The sequence below is a fragment of the Oncorhynchus nerka genome, linkage group LG18 (assembly GCF_034236695.1).
Source record: "Oncorhynchus nerka isolate Pitt River linkage group LG18, Oner_Uvic_2.0, whole genome shotgun sequence".
NCBI classification, from domain to species: Eukaryota; Metazoa; Chordata; class Actinopteri; order Salmoniformes; family Salmonidae; genus Oncorhynchus; species Oncorhynchus nerka.
This window is the reverse complement of record NC_088413.1, coordinates 53,626,843-53,654,737: the sequence shown is the minus strand read 5'-3', so window position 1 is coordinate 53,654,737 and position 27,895 is coordinate 53,626,843. Positions and strand designations below refer to the sequence as shown.

The 27,895-nt window shown below is 43.2% G+C and overlaps 1 protein-coding gene and 2 long non-coding RNA genes across 4 annotated transcripts in view; 2 read left to right on the top strand and 1 right to left on the bottom strand.

Annotated features, from left to right (window-relative positions):
* LOC115146088 (uncharacterized) overlaps nucleotides 1–462 on the bottom strand; it is a 65,658-nt gene extending 65,196 nt beyond the window's left edge. Inside the window, exon 1 of the long non-coding RNA XR_010459746.1 lies at nucleotides 235–462. This is a non-coding gene — a long non-coding RNA (uncharacterized LOC115146088). The remainder of the gene's footprint in view (nucleotides 1–234) is intronic.
* Nucleotides 1–12,375, top strand: part of LOC135561892 (uncharacterized) — a 31,942-nt gene extending 19,567 nt beyond the window's left edge. Inside the window, exons 2-3 of the long non-coding RNA XR_010459745.1 lie at nucleotides 8,256–8,438; nucleotides 8,815–12,375. This is a non-coding gene — a long non-coding RNA (uncharacterized LOC135561892). The remainder of the gene's footprint in view (nucleotides 1–8,255; nucleotides 8,439–8,814) is intronic.
* Nucleotides 12,376–12,745: 370 nt separating this feature from the next.
* The window catches only part of ddhd1a (DDHD domain containing 1a), a 44,705-nt gene continuing 29,555 nt past the window's right edge, over nucleotides 12,746–27,895 (top strand). Inside the window, exons 1-3 of one of the 2 annotated variants that reach the window (XM_029687886.2) lie at nucleotides 12,746–14,037; nucleotides 16,289–16,468; nucleotides 22,873–22,974. In XM_029687886.2, the coding sequence (XP_029543746.1) occupies nucleotides 13,203–14,037; nucleotides 16,289–16,468; nucleotides 22,873–22,974 (1,117 nt within the window). In that variant the 5' untranslated portion in view covers nucleotides 12,746–13,202. The remainder of the gene's footprint in view (nucleotides 14,038–16,288; nucleotides 16,469–22,872; nucleotides 22,975–27,895) is intronic. The other variant, XM_029687887.2, reaches the window with a different exon arrangement.

Sequence of the window (27,895 nt, the reverse complement as noted above, 5' to 3'; positions counted from 1 at the left end):
TGTCTCTTCACCATACTTACCTCAGCCAACTACACCACTGTGGCGGCCCATCCCACACACACACACACAAACAGACAGCGAGAAAGAGAGGGATGGCGTGAAGGAGAGAAAAGACACACTTCATTAATCTCTTTGACACTTTTCCACTCCGCCGCTGTCTGTTGAAGCAGCCCCGTCACCCACAAGTAATCATTTACAGTCGGTCATTTCCGCGCCGTCCTATTTTCTTCCTACCTTTCTTGAGCACTGTGTCTCATTCTTGTCTCTTGAAATTGAATTTGTAATAAGTTAAGGATACATAGTTCTTCTTCCACGGCTGATATTTTAAGGAGTACCCGCCGTACATGCAGTGTGAGTGCACATCACAACCTACATGTACAGATACTGACCAGAGCCCTATACCACCAATCAGGTTTGAGGAGTTACGAAGGTAACTTTTGGTCAACTCTGAGTTCAACTCAGGATAACCGCTACCAAAAAAGTTGCTCCTCTTTTAGCCAGGTACATTTCTACGGCAACGAATCCTTCAGAACTAACCTTCTCCGGGGCAGGCTAATTCAGGGATAACTCCATTTATTCCGAATTAAGGGTCCGAGCCACGAGTTGATGTCAGCTTCCCTCTCTCTTGCAAATATTGTGTCATCATCCCCTTCATTTGAGGAAGGTGACTGATTAAATAATTTTATTAATCTAATGTTTTCTTGTGTGTTATAAAATAGACATGTTAAAATATCTATCACATTACACATTTAGTAAGGACAGAATGCATTTGAAACTTCATGCACTGTAAAACTTCTGTATGACTTAATACAATCATTGTATCGATAGGACTGGGGAAAAAGGGGCTTGTGCACACCAAAGACAGCATTAACGATAAGTAATCAAATAATGACGGCACTTTTAGCCTATTTCACACCATAGCCTGCTGAATTTGCAAGATAACTCTTCTTTAATTTTGACTTCAGCACAAATTCAAATGTAGCACTGACTCGTCCATGGATTGATGTTTCAGCATTGTCTCAATGAAGAGTTTGGCATTCCAATACCCATGTGCGACATGATTGCACAGTTATAAGCCTGCTAAATCTAGGGGCTGGCGGACAAGCGATATCCACTGTCGTAGTATGGATGAAGCCAGAGCTGAGTAGATCTAGCTACCTTTGTGGTATACACCTCAGGTTCCCTTTTTAAGTTTGTTTCATCCTGTGATGATGGTCCCACTTGCTATGCTTAGCCCAGAGAGAGAGAGAGAGAGAGAGAGAGAGAGAGAGAGAGAGAGAGAGAGACTTTGCTAGGACGTAGACCAGGTGGTGGACAGACTTGTCCTGCTTACATAGGTGTGGTTGGTGGGACACTTTGCTAGGATGTAGACCAGGTGGTGGACAGACTTGTCCTGCTTACATATGTGTGGTTGGTGGGACACTTTGCTAGGACGTAGACCAGGTGGTGGACAGACTTGTCCTGCTTACATAGAAGGTGTGGTTGGTGGGAGACTTTGCTAGGACGTAGACCAGGTGGTGGACAGACTTGTCCTGCTTACATAGAAAGTGTGGTTGGTGGGTTCTTTGTTCTGCAGGGAAGGAGTGTTCCAGAAGAGCAGTACAAAAGAGACAGAGCCTGGCTATACCGTGTACATATCTACCAGTGCATCTTTATTTGTGTCTAATGGGGTAACAACATACAGTGCTGTTCCCTTAATTAGTGTCTGTCTGCTCCAAGCAACCAAAAGGAAGCCCCCCCGCCCTAAAAGAACACACACTCACCTAGCTAGTCTCCGGGGCGGAGAATATCAGACCTGTGAATTGAAGGGGGAGCTGAATCACAATAGGGCTGGCAGCCCTGGAGGAGGTCATTAGGTCCAGGCAGTGGCTACGGCATGCTGTAGTCAACAGCCCCCCAATCACCCACCTGGCACATGGATCCCAGACGGCCTGGGATGGAGAGGGTGCCTGGGGGGAGAGAGGAGCCGTTGGGCTGGAGAAGCGCTAGACGAACCCAAAGGTTTGGTCCTGTGGGCCCGGTGCCTCTGCCCCCCCCACCACCATTCTATTTCCTTCTATCTACAACCCCCACCACCCACCTCATTCTCAAACTAGCACCCCCCCCACACACACACACACACAACTCTCAACTGCCTTAACTCTGGTGTAATCACCTCTGAATGTGAGGGGGGTGGGGAGAGGGGGGGAGGGGGCTAGAAAAGAAAGTCACACATTACATAATTTATTTACTTATCCAGGGTAGCTAGCTAGTGTTGCCCGTGTCATGGAGGAGGGGAGTTTTGGGTGAAAGGTGAAGGATGCGAGAATAAATTAGTCATGACCAAAGTGGTGGGTTAGAAACTGGGGTAGGGGGGTGTTCAAAAAACATGGGTACTCACACCACTCGCTATAGCATTGACAGAGCAAAAAATCTAGACACTAAACATGACATTGAGGGATTTTTGGCATCAATACAAAGTAAAACGTTTTCACTTATTTCTAGACCAGGCTGTGTTATGAAAGTACGAAATTAACCTTTTTAGCAAAACAACCTGTAATATTCAGTATTGGTTGTAATTTTACCAAATCACCAGCAATTAAATCCGTAATCTGAAAAAAACAAACATAATTCAATCCCCTTTTAACCACATGTAGCTAGTAATTACTAGTGACACACAACCCCCCTACAGTTCAGCATAGTGGTGCAGCCCAGCAAGACCCAACAACTCCAACAGGAAGAGGCTGCAGATTGTTGCATTTATCACCTAGCACGGGGTCTTATTTTCTACAGAGATCTCCCAGTTATGTCAAAATGGATGAGAGAGCGAGAAAGACAGAAAGAGAGAGATAGGGAGAGGGATTTCCACTCCTCCATCTCCCTGTCCCGAGTGGCCCTTGCCTGTCTGTTGGAGCGGCAATGGCCCACTCGGAGACATCAAGCACATTCCAAGGGTCGGTCCAATTACGGACAGATGAGGGGCCGATCTCTTTGTTTAAGAACAAAGCCAGGAGTGACACAACTGGTCTTTAAAAGGAGCTCTCGCAGCCACGGCGGTGGAGGGGGGGCTCAGCGGGTGGGGGAGGTGACCAGCTGGTTATAAATATCTATTTGGTCAGTTACTGGAAGGAAAATGTGCAGTTTGTTCGTCATCCACTCATCCAGGTGGTAGGAGAGAAGGGGAGGGAGAGAGAGAGAGAGGAGGGGGTTGAGGGAGGGAAAGGGAGAAAGATATGAGGGAGGGAGGGAGGGAGGGAGGGAGGGAGGGAGGGGGAGGGAGGGAGGGAGGGAGGGAGGGAGGGAGGGAGGGAGGAGGGAGGGGAGGGAGGGAGGGAGGGAGGGGAAAACAAGCCAACCTGTTTGAGATTGACTTTGCCAGGAATGAGGAATTTGACTAATTGTTATATAAAAGCCATATGTCATCCCCAAATGGAAGCCCTCAACTAGTGTGCGAGAGCAGGAGTGAGAGAGAGCAAAAGCGAGAGAGAGGAGAGTAGGGAGAGAGAGAGAGAAGGAGAGAATAAGGGAGAGGAAAGATCTGGAGGCCATCTCCATAGCTATTTAGCCTGTTAGTGCTCAGACCATACAGCGAGAGATGTTCATGTGGATTAGGCTTCCACTCAGAAAATTCCACCACAATCTTGTGTTGCTATCCTCAAGAGAGGATATGAATACGATTCATGAGTTGGCTCGAGTTCCTGTGTACTCACCACACACTTACTAAAAAGAATATTTCTGGCATGGGACGTTTCAACATGATAACATTGCTGAAATACATATGGCCTCAAAACAAAGGACTCTGACAGTCTAATAATCTAAGGTCTCCTAAAGCAAAACAACAGTATCCCCCCAAAAATCCGATTTTGTAGGACAAGACATATGGCCTCAGAATAAACAGCTCCAAGAGCTGGACCTAGAAGCCTCCTAAAACAAAAACAGCACTATTCAAATGAAGTTGGTGTAAAAAAAAGAGAGAGAAAAAGCTTGAACGTAAGTTTATGAGTGTTGAGAGTATGTTAGGAGGTGACTGTGGTTGTCCCTCTTTGGCTTTGGTTGTGCAATGGGATGCTGGTGGCCAGACACTGGCGTGTTTGACTGCAGAGGGGTGGGACCATGTTTAGAGTTTGATTCCCACTCTGCAGTAAATTAGAACACAGCGGGGTAATCTTTGTTTATTCAAAATACAGCTGCACAGGCCTCTCTCTCTTGCTGTGTCCTACCCTAGCTCTCCCCACAAACCAGACCCCGGTCTGGGGTTCACCTGTAGACTACTATGACTAGTACAGTACCCCCCCCCCCCACACACACACACACACGCACACACACACACACACAAAGCATGGACAACTAGGTTTTTGTGTACAATTCATTAAAAAGTGAAGTGGAACATTATTACAGCTGAACAGAGTATTGAATAAGTGTATGATATTATGGTCTGACTACCTACAGACTACATATAACATGTACTACATTTATTACATTTCTGAATTCAATGTCAAATCAAATCAATGTTTATCAAATCAAAGGTTATTTGTCACGTGCGCAGAATACAACAGGTGTAGACCTTACAGTGAAATTCTTACTTACATGCTCTAACCAATAGTGCAATTAAGGTATTATGTGAACAATAGGTAGGTAAATAAATAAAAACAACAGTGAAAAGACAGGCTATATACAGTAGCGAGGCTGCATACAGACACTGGTTAGTCAGGCTGATTGAGGTAGTATGTACATGTAGTGACTGTTATTACAACTGACAATGAAGCTCACTAAACACCTCCAAACGAAAGAGCAAGAAACATTTGGGAAGAAATAATTCTTCAGACATATGTTGCACTCTTGTGGTGAGTTGAACATTTACAAGAAACTGTTGTTGAGCTGTTTCTCAGTCAATTTCTTATTCCTACTCAGAGAAAAAGAGTTTGTCTCCATCTAGTGGCAGTAGCCTATGTTGTACATGGGTCAGCAGGACAAATTTCACATATTTGTACACTTTGGGGTGTAGTGGGGGCAGTTAAGATGATACATCGTACCAAGTTTGGCAGAGATGTAGATTTATGTACCCAGAAAAAACAAATACTTTTTTACAATTCAGAAAGACTGCTTTGAGGTAAAGGCACCTAATTTGTCACAGAGCTAGATTTATGGACCCTGAAAAGATTTAGACATGAAGCCACTACAGATTTGGCTCCAGGGTGCTGAGGCGACCATCTTACAAAATGGCGATTGTCAGTAATACAATGTTAAAGTTCTGAAGGCACTTTTTGAGATAAATACACCACATTTGGCACAGATGTAGATTCATGTACCCTGAAAATATTTAGATATGGAGCCAGCGCAGATTTGATCCCTGGGGGCCTTGGCAGTCATCTAATGAAATGTCTACAGACAGTAAAACAACTTTACAGTTCAGAAGGCCTATTTGACACATACACATCATATTTGATGTACCTTACAAATATTTAGATATGGATTCACCACAGATTTCACCCTTGTGAGTTGTGGTAGCCATCTTACTAAATGGACGTAGACTGTAGACCTTTTCGCATGCAAGTTCGAAATATCTGTAACAGACCCCCCCCCCCCAGCGTGAGTTTGTTTTACGCTTGATGTCAGAAGGCACTCACTGTTCCAGAACTATATTGTTACGCGAAAGGACAGTTAACTTGCGCTGCCCTCAAACCAAGGCACGCTGCCTGCTAATTATCTATAGGTGGTGGCGACCCATCATTCAGAGCAGGTAAGGGCAGCTTTCCACCTGTTTTGAGCCCCACATTTATTTTTATTTTTATGATAGGTATATATAAATATTATTTTGGCATTAATACGTGTCACAATATCATTGAGTTAATAAAGCCGCATACAAACACGCAGCTCCAAAATGCAGGTGTTTCAGCCTAGCTCAGTGTTTTCTGTGGTGTTGGGGCAGGCCAGCAGAAAGTAGAAGCATTGCACCATGATTGGCTCAGTGTTCTGTCACTCATTGGACACGACGTCACCTGCTTTTAGTAAGGGGAGACATCAAGAATGTGAGCCTGTGTCCTGCCATAGACTTAGAATAGAAGTGCCCTTCCAAGAAGGCTCAAGGTCATTGGCCACAGAAATGACGTCAAATCACGTTATATGTACAGTAGCTTTGATTGGACTGATCATGTCAACATCTTACTTTCACAATCTTAGCTAGCAGTCATCATCATGATTCATGAATCAAGTCTACTGGCAAATCCTTTTTAATTCTTGTCCTATGAAGAGAAATAATGAAGAGAAAATATAGATAAAACGTATCGGTGCTCATCGGCCATTGAACGTAAACATTACACAACAATTGGAAATTGGAAATCGCTAATTCAACAATGAGTTGTTTGGAAGGAATCGGTGACATTGGCTAACCGCAAGCATTGCAACTGGGAAGCCAGACTGGGAAAATATGTTTTGAACAGTCTACCAACTCGGAATTGTAATTATTTTCTTTGATGACAAAATTTGCCTTCGAAGGACCGTCGCCGCACAACTAGGTGAGTCCAAAAATGTCTTATACGCTGCTGCAGAAATGATGTAATATGCCAGGGAGATATGGTCAGCTATATCAGCTATGTTTTTTTAAAAGGCAGTAAATGAGGCTGAATGAACTGATTCGCTGCCAGACAAGGCTCCGCTGACAGCCAGGTGCAGCGGTGGTAAGGATTCACTCCATGGTGCTGAAAGGAAAGCTCTGCTGTTGGGACAGTTTTATGTAGGCCCCAACATTTTATGGGCACCGCTTGTCGCCGTTATAGTGCAATAAATGTATTGTTTAGTGTTATGCTGTGCAGTGGCTTTGCTGGAATGCAGCTAAAAAAAATGTTTGGGGGGGGGGGTTTGCCCCACCAAGATTTACATGCTAAAATCGCCACTGTCTATAGGTTATGTTTCAACTTGTCAATTTCTAGTTGTATTCAAACCACTTTTATTTTCAAACAACAGCCTGAATATTGATGTGTTCTGCCTCCTCATTCATTCACATTGAAGTAGCCCATTTCACTGTGGTGGACAATTTACGTTTGAGGCATGCTATGCTAATATAAGAAGAGGATTAGCTAGATGAGCCGGACAAACTTCTCTCTTCGACGAGAGCCCAAACACTCCCCCAGTGTTTCCACAGATCAAATATGCAATCAGTTGCACATCTCAAGTCAGAAAAGAACCTGCACTAAATTTTTCTCCCCAGAGCATTTTCCAGCTGGCGCCCAAATTGTCTTCATTGTTGTTTTCCTTACTAATAATAACTTTAGACGTGTGCATTCCTATCAAAGTAAGTGCCTTATTACATTATCATAATCATTTCTGTATATCGTGGTATGTTGTTTCTACTGTAGCACATCATATGTATGTATGTATGTATGTATGTATGTATGTATGTATGTATGTATGTATGTATGTATGCATGCAGCATAATGTATTCTGTGTGTACCCCTTTATAACCACAGACACGCAAGCTACTAATTTCATAACCTTTATGGTGTTGTACTCAATTATGCTTATGTAGCTAGCTACATTCTTCTGTTAGCTCTGTAAAACAATGTTAATGGTGTCAGAGAAGTATTATCTTTGAAGCTGTATACTTTGAAGCTGCTCTGGCCTTATATTGGCCTGTGTTTTCATTTGGCCCGTTTAGCATAGCTCTGCTTTTCCCTGACATACCCCTCTGTGGAGCTCTTCAGTCACTGTTTCTTATATCATTCATAATTGTCATTTTGTCAATGCAACCTATTGTTTTTATAGCAGTGTTATGTTACTTCATTGTAACATTGTTTTATTGCTATATCCTGATACTGTATTCTAATTACAAATATTTCCTCTTTATTCTGTACTTTCAGGAACCAACCACACAAACAGCATTGAACCTTATTTGACAACATCATGACTAGAACTGGATATCTTTCTTGCAGAAGATTGAGGCCAACTTTAGTATTGAAGCAATTGAAGTATTGGTAGTGGTTGAACAACAAAAACTAAAACTAGGTTTACTAGAGGTAAAAAACAGCAAGAAAAGACTGACAACTTATTAACATGCATAACTTATATTTCTGTATTCATATGGTGATTGAACAACAACTGCTTTTCCACCCCACAGCCCCAATGGCTTAGTACCTGTTAAGTCAGTCAGTCAGTAATTGCTGCAGATGTGCTCAGTAGTGCTTAAGCATAAGGTACTCCCCAAAGCATGGCACAACACACAAGGGTGTGTCACAAACTAAAAACTAACTCCTCTGCTTCCTTCTCCTTGTGCCGGACAGGTAGACCTTGCATTGCCTCTGTGTGCGACTGCCTTGAGCAGCAGTCTGAGGGACTTTGCAGGGAAAATGCCGTGCAGTGAGGCGTAGGGGATTGTCTGCAGCAGGACGACCCTCAGTGGATGGACGCCGAGGGGTGTGGTGCTCCTCCAGCAGCTTTCTCATGTGATTCTCTCTGTACTTTTGGTAGGTAATCACCTCACCTATAGGGGTGAGGGAGTGGGGAGGATGAGGGAGTGGGGAGGATGAGGGAGTGGAGAGGATGAGGGAGTGGAGAGGATGATGAGGGAGTCGGTAGGTGGGTGAGATATTGTCAATATATTTGTATGTTAACTGTACGTCCAATTACAAAAAACCTTGTTTAGTAATCTTCTCACCTATTAGCTGGTGGTGAACTATGTGGCCGTTGAGGACAGCAGTGTTGACCAGAAAAAAAAATATCTTCTTATATCACTTATACCAGTTTTCCGAGTGCATTCCACAAAGATGTTTATCATGTCTGCCTTATCCACTGCCCCCATTTTGAGGTTATAGTCAAGCAGATCTTCCTCTCTCCCGTCAGGTGGTCCACCTTCCCTGTGGCCGACCTGGTTACTCTATGGACAGTGGACAGGACATGGACGTCTCGTTTGTCATGCCACTTTACTGCCAGCCGTTACCTGTTCTCCTGGAACTCCACCTCCCCTCTCTGCATCTTCCTGCCTCCGAATGCCGGCATCCCCTTCCTCTTCGACCGAACCGTGCCACAGGTCCCAGTGCTGTTGGAGAGCAGAAGCTGGAAGAGTGTTGTACCAATTCAAATAAATATCAAATGTTATTGGTCGCGTACAGATAATTGGCAGATGTTATTGCAGGTGTAGCTAAATGCTTATGTTCCTAGTAGCAATAGTGCAGTAATACCTAACAATACAAAACAATACACACAAAGACCAAGAAATGTAAAGAAAGAAATGAAGAAATAATACAAAGTGTGGCCCTTCCCAAGATGAGGGACCAGCATGGTCCTCATAAGCATGGTCCTCATAAGCCCCTCATAACGTTGGATGTCAGTGGTGGACCCTGTGTAGACTATAAAGTCTTTGACAAATCCTGCCTTCACTTCGCATATAACAAAGAACTTCACCCCAAACCTGTGCCTTTTAAAGGGAATATATTAACGGAACACCAGCATATCCTTCCGTAACATCAGGGACTAACTAACTAACTAACGTGCTTCTACATCTGCATTGCTTGCTGTTTGGGGTTTAAGGCTGGGTTTCTGTGTAGCACTTTGTGACATCTGCTGATGTAAAAAGGCCATTATAAATACATTTGATTGAACTAATGCAGCAGCATAGGTGACTTCACGTAGGCGGTTAAGAGAACGAGGTTAAGAAAAGGGTTAGGCTTAGCAACAATCCAAGGGGCCAGGGTTCCAGTCTTGAAGCACGATTTTGACTGCTCCTACAGTTTTGCTTTGGTACTGCAATTTTAACTGACTCCTGGCCCAGAAAGACCATTTCCATACACGGCCACATAGAGAAGTCAGATTTGAAAATTCCTAATAAGACATTTATAACATCCATTGAATTATTTAAATTGAATCACTCCCAGCCGAAGATATTAGCATTTTATATTCATTCATTCAATGCCTGCCATGTTTTTGGATGATGTGATGATGACTTCGTTGCTGCTCCCTGTGCGCAGTGAGTGCTACAGTAGTGCACATGTGATGTTGGTCCTTATTAACCGGATGCAAAAGGGGAGGGTGGTGCAACTCAATATTAGGAAGGTGTTCCTAATATTTGGTATACTCAGTGTATATACTGTATTCTAGTCAAGGCTCATCCTATATACTGTAACTACTGCTCTACAGACTTGTTCTATTTATATACTGTCCATAATATTCTAGTGTCAAAATTGTGAAGTGTAAATAGTATAATTTGGTCATAAAGTCAGTCTCGTCCAAAAAGGAGATGATAGGAAAATGTATGTCACAGAATGAAGGGTACATAACAGTTTTCTGTGGGCTGGGTTTATTTTAATCATCAATTCGGAACGCAGCTGCACAGGACACGATCGTAATGCTCATGGTCAATTTGGTTTGACATTCGATATCCCTATGGGGCTATTTGTACATCCCACTGGGCACACACTGGTTGAATCAATGTTGTTTCCATGTAATTTAAATTAAATTACGTTGAACCAATGTGGAATTGATGTTGAACTGATGTCTGTGCCCAGTGGGATGGGGCAATATTTTAAAAGGTTAACAGCTCCAACTTTCTATGACTTAAAAACCTCAAACCAACTTTAAATTCAAGGAAGTCATATACACATATTGAAAGCATTTAATGAGACAACTGAAAGATGTGCATTTACATTGTGCAATTTATTGACATTCCCTAACTATCCCCAGAGAGAGGCTATCCAAAGTCAAACCAATTTTGCCACGGTTGCACACCAGCCCTTTGAAGATAATTGGCGAAATAATTTGGCTAACTCTTCCCACCTGGGGAACACACAGAAGAGACACCCATATCAAAACACACCCCAAAACGAACTCACGTTTGAATTCAGTCATGGTCGCCAGCTTTAAAAAAAATCTAAGACGTGGCCAAATGAGGAATTGCAGTCGCCCTTTAACAATTTACACAGACATTTTTCAAAAACATATTTACTGGAAGAACTGTGCAGATGCAAAATTAGGTAAAATAATTTCTGTTAAATAACCATGTTTTTTATGTGATCACGTTATCCAAAAAACTCAGTTAAATATCTGCTCTAAAGGACCTCCCGGGTGGCGCAGTGGTTAAGGGCGCTGTACTGCAGCGCCAGCTGTGCCACCAGAGACCCTGGGTTTGCCCCCAGGCTCTGTTGTAACGCGACGCACAAATGGCCTAGTGTCGTCCGCTAACCAAGGTTGCCAGGTGCACGGTGCACTCCGAAACATTGGTGTGGCTGGCTTCTGGGTTGGATGTGTGCTGTGTTAAGAAGCACACATCCAGAGGACGCATGACTTTCAACCTTCATCTCTCCCAAGGCCTTACAGGAGTTGTAGCAATGAGACAAGATAGTAGCTACTAACAATTGGGGTAAAAAGAAAATCTGCTCTGTACTAAGATTCAAAGATGTCTGCAGCAACAGCTTTAAAAAAAATAAAACATGTTTTTATTGTCACATACACCGGATGTCGCTCGGGTATTCGAAAAACAGCAGTACCCGCAAAACACCAGTCTCAATGTCAACAGCAAAGAGGCGACTCCGGGATGCTGGCCTTCTAGGCAGAGTTGCAAAAAAGCCATTTCTCAGACTGGCCAATAAAAATAAAATATTAAGGGGGGCAAAAGAACACAGACACTGGACAGAGAAACTCTGCCTAGAAGGCCAGCATCCCAGAGTCGGCTCTTCACTGTTGACGTTGAGACTGGTGTTTTGCGGGTACTATTTTATGAAGCTGCCAGTTGAGGACTTGTGAGGCATCTGTTTCTCAAACTAGACACTCTGATGTACTTGTCCTCTTGCTCAGTTGTGCACCGGGGCCTCCCACTCCTCTTTCTATTCTGGTTAGAGACAGTTTGCGCTGTTCTGTGAAGGGAGTAGTACACAACGTTGTACGAGATCTTCAGTTTCTTGGCAATTTCTCACATGGAATAGTCTTCATTTCTCAGAACAAGAATAGACTGACGAGTTTCAGAAGACAGTTCTTTGTTTCTGGCCATTTTGAGCCTGTAATCAAACCCACAAATGCTGATGTTCCAGATACTCAACTAGTCTAAAGAAGGCCAGTTTTATTGCTTCTTTAATCAGGACAACAGTTTTCAGCTGTGCTAACATAATTGCAAAAGGGTTTTCTAATGATCAATTTGCCTTTTAAAATGAAAAACTTGGATTAGCTAACACAACATGCCATTGGAACACAGGAGTGATGGTTGCTGATAATGGGTCTCTGTACGCCTATATAGATATTTCATTAAAAATCTGCCGTTTCCAGCTAAAATAGTCATTTACAATATTAATGTCTATGCTGTATTTCTGATAAATTTGATGTTATTTTAATGGACAATTTTTGCTTTTAATTAAAAAATAAAGACATTTCTAAGTGACGCCAAACTTTTGAACGATAGTGTATATTACTGCTTTAATTTTTGCTGGACCCAGGAAGAGTAGCTGCTGCCTTGACAGTGGCTAATGGGGATCCATAATAAACACAAATACTGTTGAAATGGTTTTTGACATGCTGAACCATCCTTAGGGTAGATTATATAAAGTTTAATGGGGTTGGGGAGGGTGTAGTAGAAGTTGGGAATTTATTTGGTTTGAAATTCCATTTCAATGGCAGTACAGTTTTGGGCAGATCAAGAGTGATCGTACATTCCAGCACAGTAGGTGCCTGCATGCACTTTAAACGTTTGTTTGCGGACCGCCATGAAATCGAAGAAGAAGAAGAAGAAGAAGGTTCGCGTACATTCTACGTGCGCGTTCACATCTGGGCGTAGGAATCTTGTGATACGTGCGTCAGCTGTCACGGGGAGAGAGATCTAGTTGACGCACGCGCTTCTGTCTCCATGCTAGCCGGCGAGTTGTTTAGACACGAAATAATCTGCAATTCTACTCGCAGGAAAGAAAGAGATATCAACTTGTTACAGAACTGTATCAATATTAAACTGAACCAAGCGGATTCTGTGACCGATTCCAGCAGGAAAGGGGCTGTGTACCGCTGCAGAAGGTGTAGGGTTTAGTTATAAAATATTTGGTGTAGGTCAGGTGGTTGTGCCGAAGAGAGAATAGCAGGTTTCTCGGATGGAAGCTGGCTAGGGCTAGTTTATTTATTGTCAATTAATAAAATATCTAGTTTTACCTCGTCAAACATACGACGGATTGCCAGTAGTTGCTGCATAGCAAAACATAGCTAGGCCGGGTCGGCCGGTTAGCTACCGAGCTAATGACAAGATAGCTTGCTCAATAGTTATGTCGAGCAGTTTCACAAATAAAACGTCTTTGCTAAGCAGCTCTCCACAGAGCCATGAGAATAGGGTCTCGTCAGTCGGCAACAACAACAGAGACTGGGACTTGGAAAAAGATGTATTTGTATGCTGCTATGAAGAGCCTATTGGCGAAACAATGCTGGCGGGGATGCACTCGGTTCAGCCAGGTCTGGACAGGCACATGCCGCTGCTGCGAGGCCGCCACCGGATTCCTCCGGACTGTATGATACTGGGCCTAGAGGAACCTTACCCCGGCTGTCACAACAACCGGAGTCCTCCCGCAGCCTACCTAGACACCGGTTCTCTGGCCTTCAGTGAAAATGACCGGAACGCCACCCCGGTGTTGGAAAGCAGAAAGAGGACTCGGAGCAGTAGTTCAAGGAACCGGTATAACGAGGTTGTCACAGAATTGGGACCCGAAGAAGTGCGGTGGTTTTACAAAGAGGACAAAAAAACGTGGAAGCCTTTCATTGGACACGACTCTTTGAAAGTTGAGGTCATGTTTCGTAATTTCTGCGAACTGAACCCTGGAACGACCAAGCGCCAGGGTTCTTTGGGAATGGATGAAGCGTACGATGAAGATAATGCAGGCGGGGTGGAAGCGACAACTGGGGGGTCGAACGGAGTCGAGCGAGCTGGACCAGTGCCGGCGCCGAGAACTACGGTGAATAGGGACAGGGGTTCGATGGAGAGAACGGACTCCTCAGACGAAAGAGACCTTGATTCAATAAACATCAACGTAGAGGCTGTATGTGTCAGGGGTGGGCTGTATGAGGTGGATGTCAAAGACAGAGAATGCTATCCTGTGTATTGGAATCGTAAGTATCAATAGGAAGCATTCTCTTTCCTCCTTATATACCCAGCATTCCTGTATATGTATGTTTGCTTGCAAACCAATGTGTGCAAGAGGGTTACGCTTGAAAGTATTTTAGTCGTCAACCCATGTTGCCAAGTGCTATTCATCTGCCACTGGCAAGCAAACGCATCAGTGCCAGATGTTGAGTGGTGCCCATAATCTCTGGTCTTAATTCCTGCTGCGTATCTCTCCAATGAGAGGCTGCAGACTGCATGGACAAATCACTACCAGGTCACTACAGAGATTACCTTGTATACATGCACGAGATCAGAGATGGCATGGTGTCACCATCTCTCATTCGTGCCTACTACGCAATCTGTCTGTCTACAATATGCTTTAATGTACAAATATAGGCCACATACAGTACCTGTCAAAAGTGATATCCCAAGTACAAATACAGTAAGCACAGTAAAGTTAAAAAATATATACAGTACCAGTCAAAAGTTTGACACCACCTCATTCCAAGATTTCTTTATATTTACTATTTTCTACATTGTAGAATAATAATGAAGACATCAACACTATGCAATAACACATGGAATCAAAGTAACCAACAAAAAGTGTTAAACAAATCAAAATATATTTATATTTGAGATTATTAAAAGTATCTACCCTTTGCCTGACAGCTTTGCACACTTGGCATTCTCTCAGCCAGCTTCATGAGGTAGTCACCAGGAATGCGCTTCAATTAACAGGCGTGCCATGTTAAAAGTTAATTTGTGGAATTTCTTTCCTCCTTAATGCGTTTGAGCCAATCGGTTGTGACATGGTAGGGGTGGTCCAAATTTGATATTTTTGGTTCCAACTGCTGTGTCTTTGTGAGACGCAGAGTAGGTGAACGGATTATCGCAAATTTGGACCACCCCTACCATGTCACTACACATCCGATTGGCTCCAACGCATTAAGAAGGAAAGAAATTCCACAAATTAACTTTAAACAACACACACCTGTTAAATGAAATGCATTGTCGTCAAGGCAAAGGGTAGTTACTTTGAAGAATCTAAAATAACAAATATATTTGGATTTGTTCAACACTTTTTTGCTTACTACATGATTCCATATGTGTTATTTCATAGTGTTGATGTCTTCACTATTATTCTACAATGTATAAAATAGTAAAAATAAAGAAAAACCCTTGAATGAGTAGGTGTGTCAACTTTTGACTAGTACATTGCCTTTAAGCAACCTAATGAAGCCAAAGTTTATTTGTGCTACTTATCACAAACCCACAAAAGTGGCCTATTATTAGTCTAGCCACCATCCCGGGCACTGCCTCCAATGAATGTATCTGGACTGTGCCAACTAATTCATGGAGATTTTCAAAAGAGTCAGCCATGGTGGTATAGCTGGTTGCTATAGAGCCCTGGATTACTTGAGCAAGCCAGCGAGATAGCCATGCATCCCTTTAGGGAAAATGAAATATCTCGCTGAGTTCGCCTGAGGCAACACTAAGTGACAGTTGGTTTACTAGGATCTTCCAGCTAGATGTTGTAGTCAGTTTGAGGCTCTGACTATGTTTGGGCCTGTAATATCACTGTTTGACATGCATTAGCTAGCTTAGGCCTATATCTTCTCACTAGAGTCTGTTTTGTTGAGTAAGACATTTCTAAGGGTCCATTGGTATTTTCATTATCCTACATCTGTACTCTCTGTACCACATCCAATTATAAATTAAAGCTGAATACAAATGTAGGCTACTGTAAAAGTGATTTCCGTAAGAGCTTTTTTTTTGTCTTTGCTGCTATTTACTATAGATGGTGTGTGTTGGTTACTACCTGTTTGTAGGAACAGTCACACCCAAGCTCCGTGCCATTAGATAGAAAAACACACATTACAGAATTAAGTGTTGTGGTCATGCTCTCACCAACGACTACTAATTCTAAACTAATCAGTTCTGTAATCAACTTTGCCTCCCTCCACACTCCACTGAGATTGCCAATGCCTAGCTTTATAGGGTGCCTAATTAGGCCTACCTGTCATTGCAGCCTTCACAAAGCAACTACCTAGATGTATTTGCATTTGGTGTCAGCACCACATACACACACATAGTTGTTACCTGCTGGCTCATGCTACGTTACCAATTTTTGTCTATTATCTAGCGTTTTGTTCCCCGCAAACAATCAAGGGGAACCTTGAAAAGAAAAGGGGGAAAAAGGAATGCTTTGTAAATCTCTCTAACTTCCCCCTGCTCCATTCTCTCTCCCACCCTCAGAGCAGGAGAGCATTCCTGTCATGAGGGGCCAGTGGTTCATCGACGGCACCTGGCTCCCATTGGAGGAGGAGGAGAGTGACCTCATTGAGGTGGAGCACTTGACCCGTTTCCTTGGGCAGCAAATGCAGGACAGCTTCGACTCTGACTCTGTGGTGGCCAAAACAGTCGACAGCAAAGATGGTGAGACAACACCAGGGCTTGTGTGGAGATATGGTTTAAGCCTAAATAAATATTTATCAAGTGTAGGCTTATATCAAGTATATAATGCATTATTCTAAAGACTGAATACTGGTTGTCTCCAACCCTGGTCCTGGAGAGCTATAGTCTGGGCAAGCTTTTGGTCCAGAGCAGAACTGAAACGCTTGATTTCACTAACCACGTCTTGATGATTTGTTGATTAGCTGAATCGGCTTGTTCTCCAGGACCAGGGTTGGATACCAGTGCTGTAGCCATGCTCTCTCACAATTTTAATCTGCAACGTTCTGCCAGGGCAATCACTACTAACCTGACTATAATTCCACCAAGGTACTTATCTATAGAGAACTTCTAGATCATGTAGTGTGGTAGCAGCTGTCAAATGGGGTTCTCTGTAGATGGTGTCTGGGTTAGTTATGGACTCCATTAAAAATATCACCCACCTTTGCCCACCTTATCAGCAACTGAAAAGTGTTGTTGGGACTCATAAACCATAACGTATTAGCTATCAGGATCTCCCTGTAGACCAGAAAGGGGAAACATACCAGATTGTCTTTATGAGGATGTTGATTGTATTTTGTTAGCCCAGAGTGTATTATAGGTAAAAGTGTATTTCTCATGCAAGGCTCAGACAGCAATTTGTTTCAGGAATAGCTTGTTGGTGCACTCAGAAAACAAGTGACAAATGGAATCTTTCAGTCAGCAATTCCCTCCTGAATGCACAGTCTTCAGCCCTGTGAAATGGCTGCTCCTTCTGTGATGAATGTGTGTGTGAATGACTTTCGATACCAGAGGTATTAAATCAGTGTGTCACCAGGAGAGATTGTGTGTATGTGTGTGAGAGAGGGAAAGCGAGGGAGAAGGAGAATGTCACCTTTATGTTTGCCTCTGTGTGTGTAAGGGAAAATGCCACCAGTGTTGGTGTGTGTGCTGTATCTGTGTGAGAAATAATCTGACACTTCAATGCTAAGCTTGAAGACAACTTCTATCTCGAACTGAGAATAAGTGCTGCTTTCCTACCAACCAAGGCCAGCGCCATCTCCTCAGTGTGTGGCACTCTGAATTGGACCATAACAGTGTTTGCACAGTGATTAACCTCCCATTGTGAATGATCATGACTTGCTCTGACTCAGTGTTAATCAACATAAGTTTAGTCCTTGAATGGGTCCCTGATCTAGCCTCTATTTCAGACCTGTTCTGAATGCGTCCAACAGTACAGTCTGTTCATTCATACAAGGACAGTCTCGCCCTTCAGGAGCAATAGGGGACTGTATATATAGTCATGAGTAGACTGGCTGGCTACTGGAGGTTGCCTTATTGCCAATGCAATGTTCTCTCAAGCGCCTGCACGGTACTAGCTACGCCACTCAAATTTAATCACAGACATGAACTGGTGGGAAGACAGAGGCCACTCGCTCTCTACTAATCCATGTGGGGACCAAAGAATTGATTCCCATTCACAATTCTATTTTCCCTTCAACCTAACACTAACTGTAATTCTAACCCGACTTGTAAACATAAAGCCAAATGTCTCCACTTGTCCGAATTTCCCTTGTTTTTACTACCCCCCCTCTTTCTCTCACTCTCTATCTATCCCTCTCTTTCTCACACGTACACAAATATCAACACACACAGAGGACACAAGTCATAATCAGTGTGTTTGAAATGGGATCAGGATTACGGCAACGGTTGTGTCACTTTCACGTAGGCACCCACAACCCAGCCCTTTCCAAGCCCCCCTTTGAAAGCACTGCCACATCCCATCATTTCCATTATGAGTCACCTCTTTGAGAGAATACAAAACTGTTCTAACGCTTCACCACATTATTTTATGAATTCATTCAAGGATTCACTTCAAAGTTATTTGTTAACACATTCTGCAAAAGTCAATGTCTTGAAAATGACAGAGAGTCTATTGTACCATATACAGTAGCTTACTGAATCGGATGCTCTGATCAAGGCATAACTTCCGAAAACATGTTAGCCTGCCTGGACGAAAAGTGAATGAAAATGAAAACCCCCCAACATTTTGGAGTTATGCCATTTCCCAATGTTTTTGAACTTGGTATTATATTTGAAGTCTTTGTCATATATGGCAGAGCACCCAGCTAATAAAGCGGGAGAGTGTACCTGTTACCCAGTTCACAATACTGCATTACCCTCTCTCCTTCTCTCCCGCTCTCCTTTCCTCTCCTCCACCCATTGTTCTCCCTCAACCCTCTCCCTCTTTCTCACGCTGAAACCCAGCACCCAGCTCCAAGACTAATGGAGCAGAAAGCAAGTGTTGCGGCTCGCAGGCATGTTATGTAGGCATGAGATCATCATAATGCAAACGCCACTGTCGTCTAATTTGAGGATGGAAATTGACAGTTGCCACAGATGGTGGCCCACATGGCAGCTATACTGTGGCGGGTTTACCGATTTCAGCAGCTACTGAAGCTGGCAATAGGCTGGTTCACAGAATACAGAGAGTCTGTCTTACTTGCTAGCCTGGCTTGGAAGTTCCTCAGAGGAAGAAAGTACAAAGTATCACTATGAGAGTGTTTGTTGTACAGAAACCGTCATTTGGCAAAAACATTTTTGATTCTGTAGGGCAGGCCTGTATGCTCAGTCGCTCGCACACACATGCACAGAGTTGCTCCATGCATTGTGACTGAAAAGTCCCATTGGGGCTCCATGACCCTCTCACTGTGATTCCATAATCTAAGGAGCAGGGTGTTAATAGCAAGAGGCCCCCTGATGGCTCCCCTGTCAGGTTTTAGGAGACCTGAGTAAGCTTTATGTGACATCTTTTTGGCTGTGGACACATTACACCTTTTGTTTGTCAGACCTGTTTAAAGATGCACTGGCTGTGTATCACTTAGGTAGGCTGATTATGGAAGAATCCCTGGTGGATATGTGTGTACTGTGTATATATGTCTGTGGTGGGTGATGGCAACAGAGGGATGCGGGTATGTGAAGGGACTGTGTACTGATGTGAGAATCTATCATACGGATGTGTTTTGAAGGCGTTTGAATCACTAGAGAGATTTGCATTGTGGCTGGCTGGAGGCTGGGCCAGGGCTCATGACGGTGGGGTGTACTTCAGTCCGTCAGGCTCCTGGAGCGTCACAGCAAGCAAAGCCCCACAGGCACACAGGGTCATATGTCAACAACACACACACAGGCCAGAACATCACATAATGTCATGTCACAGCTAGGGCTGGGAATTGCCAGGGACCTCAATACGATATTATTAGGATACTTTGGTGCCGATACGATAGGTATTGTGATTCGGTACTGTGATTTTGTGATTCAGTGTTCCAAACATATTGCTCACCACATGTCTGCTGTAGAGGGACAAGAGAGAGCCATGAGAAAACAAGGTTTGATCCGTCATTGAAATAAAAGTGCTGAAAACAAATTGTCACCCTATTTAAAAAGATGAACAACAAGCTATGAAGGAAAAATACTGCAGTTAGTGAATAGGCTGCAGGTACATCCAACTAGCAAAATAAATGATATTGCGATATTGTCAAAGCGATACGATATATTCTCACAAGTAATATCTCTATGTAACTATAGATGTTTTCCCTCTACCACTAGTCACGGCTCTCGTCTACAACCCAGGACAATCGTCATGGCACACTGACATTTTACATTTAGCATACTTATTCTCTAAGCTTTCAATAGCTAGAAGGCCTATCATTCAAAATACACTTTTTTTAATCATAAGAGTTTTAGACACACAGTTTAGTAGTGTAATGCATTTTTATGTTTATTTGAAGGCTGAATACCTCAGGCTGTATGTCGCTATGTGGGTGGATGGCTGGATACTCTTGATGGAGAATAGCATGGATGTGATGTGCTTGACCAGATACTGTAGCATTCTGTTGTGTTGGTCTTTTCCCTGGCCAATTAAATCCAAAGCTCCCAGTGGAGTAGACGAGCTCTTAACCAATATGACATTTGGAATGTCATTCCTTTTGAGAGGTTTATGGTGCTCTCTCTCAAACCGAGAAGTCCACACCAATGGACCTTTTGATTCAAGATGTAGACCAAAACAAGCTCAGTGCAGGCCATGTCAAAATGTAATCTATACTCCATAACACTGCCGTTTTGTCTCCAATTGTCAACATCCAGAAATGTACCGCATTGAAACCCTAAACCCAAGATTAGCATTTAATCACGGCCACACAAGCCAACTTCAGTTCAGAAAACAAGTCAGATATATTAGTGCTGCATTAGTAGTAATTGAAATGATACAGTAATATACTTCATAAAGCAGGACAGCCCCAGACAGTAAGTTGTTAAGCAGGATAAAGCCTATTTGTTTCCAGCCACTGTTGTGATGTGGTCCCAGATGGATCAGCCGATTCATGTCTGTCTCCAGACACTCTGAGGGTGGCGTTTCTCTCTTTCTATATAACAATCTTTCTCTCCCTCTCTAACTGTCTCTCTCTTTTATTTGTCAATCTCTCTCTCCCCCTGTCTCTCTTGGTCTCTCTCGCTCTTTGCTCTCTCAGCCTGTCCTGACAACACTTGTACAATCAGCAGGTTTCAGCCCAGCTGAGGAAAGCACTGCTCTCATTTGCAAGTCTGATCTCTTGGTCCTAACCTCTGCTCAAATGGTACAATTATAGCCCTGTCCAGAATGGAGATCCACATTCATTTGGTAATCAAATGCCTGAAAGGATAGGAGACATCTCAATACCATATCCACACCTATAGTTATTCTGCTTGACTGATTATGATACTATTTACATTCCAGTACACCAACGTTATCCTAAAGGCTTATTATTATCCAAATACAACTCCCCCTTGACAACTTGCTTGCCTGGGTGTTCTTGTTGGACCGATCACAGCCTATTTATAGCTGTGAGTAAATGTGAAATATGAAAGCAGTCACAGCACAGCATAATACCTTTATGGCCAGATGAGCTCCCAGCTCAGGGTTCTTCTGGTTTAATAGGAGCACCCTCATTTTGACTAACACTCTTTAAACATAAACCCAGTTCAATCAGCTAAGGCCCACAAAGGTCCACAAACAGCTCTGTCACAGGGCAAGGCCTAGGTCATGTTATCTGAGTCAGTGAGACAGTGGTGACTGGTCCTTTTAGGTCAGGGCTTAGACTGATTCCCAATGTCCTTATCACTGCACAGTCTGACTGCAGCCATAGTCTATGTGATGATATCAAGTCTGACACAATGGTCTAATGGAAGGACATTTCTCTAAATGAAACCCTGGTTGCTTGATAGCTGTGAGAGAGAGTGAGACTTACTGTATGGCCAGTGTGTGGGAAGGAGTGAGCAGTTGCTTGGACTTTAGGACATATCTTAGAGGGCAACGTCCTCCTCTCTGATCTCAGAAATGGTTCACGCCTCTGTTCTCAGGAATGGATTATCCTTTCCTGAAGTTTTTCTAACCCACTAAAATAATTTAGCTCTTTTGTTTTTTAGACTAAACATGAGCAAGAGGGGAAAAAGCTGTAAGGCGGGCTACTTCTAAGAAACTTCTCTGTAGGCGGCCCACTCACTTTTGGATCGTTGTGAAATCCTCTTAAAATATTACGCTGTTAAGTCTGGCTTTTACTTTGATAGCCCTCCAACATTTTTTCAGGAAAATACTTTTAAATTTGATGTTAGAATGTTGTTTTGCAATTTGTACTCAACCTGTTTGACAAGATGAATGACAGCTATCTGGCTGAAAGTACTATACAACCATGTATCCCTCTTATCACTCTGAATATGTTATGTCGTATATCATTGTCATGTAGCCTCCATTGACCAACCATTTTGTCGGAGGCAAACAGTCATAATTGTCATGTTTTAAAATGATTTTATACAAAACTATCTTTTCATTACCAGCACATGATATAGTCCACACGTGAGTGCCCTAAAGGCAGTAAAACAAGAATAAGGTTCATTTGCTACCTCAGTCATCTTGGGCATATGTCAAACAGCGCTGCAAATGGGTTTTAATGTTCCCTCTCAGCTCAAGATTGTGTGCAACAGCAAATATTGACATGTTAATTAAGTCACCACAATGAAGAGCCATGTTCATATGGACAGGTTGTATTCAAATTAATAACTTTGCTTGTCAGTTGAATGAAGCTAATGAAATTTAACAAAATGTATTAATGGTTAGGCTATACGCTTCAAACTTTTCCTCGTTATTTTTTTAATCACATTTGAACTAATGCACATTTCTGTGACATTTTCTGATGTGAATACTAGTCAACAGCTTCTAACCAACAGCTGTACTATACACCCACACAAGACCCAGGGTGTCTACCTGATACCAGCGCTGCTTGACAAACGCCCTCCAGTCTAACAGTGATTGCAGTGGGTAGCCCTCTGTGACAAAACACCAAAGTCATGTCCTTCACTCACTCTCTCTTGGTTGTTAGTTCTCTCCCACCTGCCCCCTTTCTACCTCCCCTTTCTTTTCAAATGGAGTGGATATCAACCGAGTGCTACAACTAAATGTCTCAAGCGCAAACGCTGCTCAGGTACTGTAACGTCAGCCTTTTTTATCTCCTACATTATATCTGCTTTGCTCCCTCTCTCCTCTAGATCTTAGGTCTTGATTGAACTAGATCTTCGCTCACCCCTTTGAGCTCTCCCTAGAACTAAGTCCAGTTAGACAACCCAACCCGCTCTAGTAGAACTGGTCTCTAGATTAGACGGCTTCTCACTCCTTTAGTTTATATTGGGCCTAGTCATTACAATGCCCCCCTTCCTGTGTTCCAGAGTATGTCACTGTTACTGCTGCTGCTCTCTGGACTTTTGGATGATACCTGCAAGTCTTGCTCCGGTCTGTTTGTTAGTGGTGGTAGAGCGGAGAGTCAGTTAGCTAGTAACATCTTTCCAGTCTCTCTAAATCCAAATAGGAAAACGAAGGATCTGAGCTCAATAAGCTGGTTCTCCAAAAAGCCTGCCCTTCTCCGCCTCCCCTTCCCTCTAGCGGCTTGATCACATCTTAATGAACCTCCCGTATCACCACCACAGCTCTGAAGAGAATGAACAAAGCTCTCATTTAGAGGCAACAGAGGCACCATTCAGGCCCACATAGCACACTGCTCTGCAGGCTGCACTATAAGCTCCAGCATTGCCTCAATGGATGGAATAACTGCTCCTTTAGTGCAGACTCCTATTGCCAGCAATATCTGCAGCACCGTGGGCAGGGGTTAGCAACTAGATTCAGTGACAATTTTTGTCGGGGGTGGTCGGGAGGCCACAAAATAATTATAATAATTTTGTACACTGCACACCAACTAAGTCCAAAAAATAAGAATTTCATACCTTGATTACATTGACATGATCATGTCTCTTTTTATTCGTAGGAGTACATGGGAACAGATTTCCAAATTAAACACTTTTTTATCTGAATTTGTCGATTTTGTCTTTTGACTTTTTTGACTAATCCCCCCTTTTTATAAAGAGCTTTGGGGGGGCCAAAAAAAGATCACTCGCGGGCCAGTTTTGGCCGACTGTTGCTGACCCCTGCCCTAGGGCCAATCTAATTCAGGACTGGGTTGCATTCAGCAGGCACAAAACATTCTCTACCATCTTGTGGTTAATGAATGTGACCCTAGTGTCCTAGCATTGATCGTAGTACTCCCTCTGTGGCTCTCTACATGATGTGGAACCCTTCAGGAACATATCTAAGATGTTTGGCAGACCCTAGTTTGGCGTATCCTGTAATTGTCACACTAATTCTCCCATGCCAATTAAGAGACAATACTGCTCTGAGCTAGCATCCTAACAATAACACTGTTAAAACATAACAGTAATTAATTTGAGGAAAGGAGCTTTGCCTTGCTTTAGTGGCATAATTCCCTATCTCAGGGAATCTATCTATCTTACCTCTTTCACTATAGTTCTAGCTCTTGGTCTCTCACACGGTCTCTAAATCTATCTACAACTTTTTCTCCCTCTTCCCTCGTCCTCTCTTGCTCTCCGGGGCATAGTTGGAAAGCCTCCCATGTAAACCTCTTAACCTCTCTGTGGCTGACTGTTAGATCCTCTGGTGTGCTTTGATCCAGGCCTCCCCCTCTTCCCCTCGCTGGCTTGTCTGCTCTGCCCTGGGCTCCCCTGTAAAACAGGATGTTGTCTCTGGGAAGCTTGTCCATCTCATTTCCCTTCTCATTTGGCAACATGAGCACGTTCCCCATTCCCCACCCAGTCAGCCATGATTTGTTTATTCCTATGGCTGGCTAATGGGTAAGACTGAGTACCTGCTGCCTCCTCAAGACATCCCGTTTTACAGTGGACTCAGAGTAGGTGTAAGCTAAATGGTGAGATTGTCTTTCCCTACTGTACTTCTCTGATCATTAGAACAGATCATTCTATCCCTGCTGCACGCCACCGCTTCTGTAGAGTACTGTAGTAAGATGATGTACAGTAGTGTGGTATAGTGCTGGTTGTCAATTCCATATAAATTCACCACCTGATTTGGCTGAATTTAAGTGGAATTGATTCCAACCTTGGTGTGATACTTGTTGTGAAGCATGCTTGTTATCCCACGTGATTTCCAATGATAAATGAAAACATGCTACTCTAACCCGGTGAAAAGTTCTGCAATACTGACAAATCTTTACCCTCAGGTCTTCCAAAGCAATAGATTCTTATGACCATCGACTGGAAAGAGTTTTCTTTTTACTTTGTCTAAAGCTGCTTGGTTGGGATTCAGTCCCATCCCTTCTACACATCCCTCCTCTCTTAAGCCCCAATGGGTTACCTCTCCTAAATGGAAACCAATTCCATGCGGTCTGCCATCTAACACAGCTTCTTCTCCATGGGTTAAGCCCTGAGCTCCTGCTTGTCATTCCATTAAGCCATTTTGGATCATCAGGCCCCTGAGGGGCCCTGAATGGAGACTGATCAACTGGAGCATCCATGACTGCTCCTCAATCCTCACTGCGCTGATGAGATTAGAACAGGGACGTCCTGCTTTACCCCTCCACGTGACTCTCACAAAGACACTGTTCTATTCCCCGCTGGTGGTTCTACAACACTTCTCAGATGCCTCCAATTAGGAGGTGGAAAGAAGGAGAGAAAGAGGGGGAAGGAAGGGAAGAAGGTGATTGAAGGCTTTGATGTCCCCTACTCTGTAGATTGTACTGCATTAGTTAAGAGTTTTCTGAACACCTGCTGAGTGTTTTCAGAGCATTAACAAGCTAATGCACCAGCAGTAATCTGGACACGATCTGAGGAAGCGAGCGCTCTGGACAGAGTGTGATACCGTTGTGATGCTCATGCTAAGTGCCCCCCCTCCCATGCTAAGTCTCGCTCGCTCTCGCTCTCTCACTCACACATGATTAGTCCTGCGCAAGTACAAAGCACTCCAGACTTGCATAAAAAAATACAAATACTATTTTGCCCAAAACATACAGTTCCAGTCAAAAGTTTGGACACACCTACTCATTCAAGGGTTTTCCTTTATTTTTTTACTATGTTCTCCATTGTAGAATAATAGTGAAGATGTGCTTTTAAATTCTAAATAAATCACTGACTCTGTCACCAGCAAAGCACCATCACACCTCCATGCTTCACGGTGGGAACCACACGTGGAGATCATCCGTTCACCTCCTCCTCCATGCTTCACGGTGGGAACCACACGTGGAGATCATCCGTTCACCTGCTCCGCGTCTCACAAAGACACAGCGGTTGGACCCAAAAACCTCACATTTGGACTCATTGGACCAAAGGACACATTTTCACTGGTCTAATGTCCATTGCTTGTGTTTCTTGGCCTAAGCAAGTCTCTTCTTATTATTGGTGTCCTTTAGTAGTAGTTTCTTTGCAGTAATTCGACCATGAAGGCTTGAGTCACGCAGTCTCCTCTGAACAGTTGATGTTGAGATGCTTCAGAGTTCAAGTAGGAGACACATTTATTTGGGCTGAAATCTGAGGTGCAGTTAACTCTAATGAACTTCCTCTGCAACAGAGGTAACGCTGGGTCTTCCTTTCCTGTGGTGGTCCTCATGAGAAGCTAGTTTCATCATAGCACTTGATGGTTTTTGGGACTACACTTTCAAAGTTCTTGAAATGTTCCAGATTGACTGAACTTCATGTCTTAAAGTAATGATGGACTGTTGTTTCTCTTTGCTTATTTGAGCTGTTCTTGCCATAATATGGACTTGGTCTTTTACCAAATCTTCTGTATGCCACCCCTACCTTGTCACAGCACAACTGATTGGCTCAAACGCATTTAACAAGGTACTCCTTTTAATTTAAATGCATTCTAGATGACTACCTCATGAAGCTGGTTGAGAGAATGTCAAAGCTGTCAAGGCAAAGGATGACTACTTTGATATGTTAACTTTTTTGGTTACTACCTGATTCCGTATGTTACTTCATATTTTTTATGTATTTCTTTAACCTTTTATTTAACTAGGCAAGTCAGTTAAGAACACATTCTTATTTTCAATGACGGCCTAGGAACAGTGGGGTAACTGCTGGTTCAGGGGCAGAACAACAGATTTTTACCTTGTCAGCTCGGGGATTCGATCTTGCAACCTTTCGGGTTACTAGTCCAAAGCTCTAACCACTAGGCTACCTGCCGCTACATTGTATTATTCTACAATGTAGGAAATAGTAAAAAGAAAAACCCTTGAATGAGTAGGTGTCCAAACTTTTGATATTTGTTTAACCCTTTAGTATGTGTACTTTACTGTATTTGTACTTGGGATATCACTTTTCAACAGTACAAGTAAAAACAAACGCTGGAGGACGTCTTTTAATGTCCACCTCTTCTAGGAATCCTTTTGTCCTGGACATTTTAACACTGTCCTTTTAATCCCTCCTGATTGTCTCTATGCACCCCAGGGTTCGGTCTGGACCAATACCAAAGTACCCGGTCACCTCTTCAACTACTGTACCATACAGTGAATCTGTGGCAATAAAACCTCAATGTGACCAGCTCAACCCAGTCAACCGGTTTTCATTTATCGTTCATGTTTTCACTCTTACTTGCCCTGTTGCTGTTGCCCGCTAAAATAATGAGGCTGAAATCTAATCTAGTCCTCTGTGCAGATCATAATCTGAGTGTAGCCCATCCACATTGGTGATCAAGCTTACCATGGAGACCCAATTGGGAATTGTGTGGTACAATATTATTTCACATAATCTACTGTACACATTCAATGACACCCAAGCAATCAATGGGCGGGTAACAGTTGAAATATGCAGACTTTGTGAACCTTTGTGCTTCTTCAATATGTACTTTTCTGGTTCTCTAGTGACCCTCTGCAGATCAATGCCCTAGGGTGTATTTGATCGAGCACTAGACTACACCAAACTTTCCCCTTGTTGAGTTGTACCATGAGGAATTTGTAATCACAATTTTGATGAGTGTATTTTGTCTTTCCCCCTGCATTTGTTCATTGTTCCTCTTGTCCTTTTTCTGCTTGCTCTCACATCTCGTTC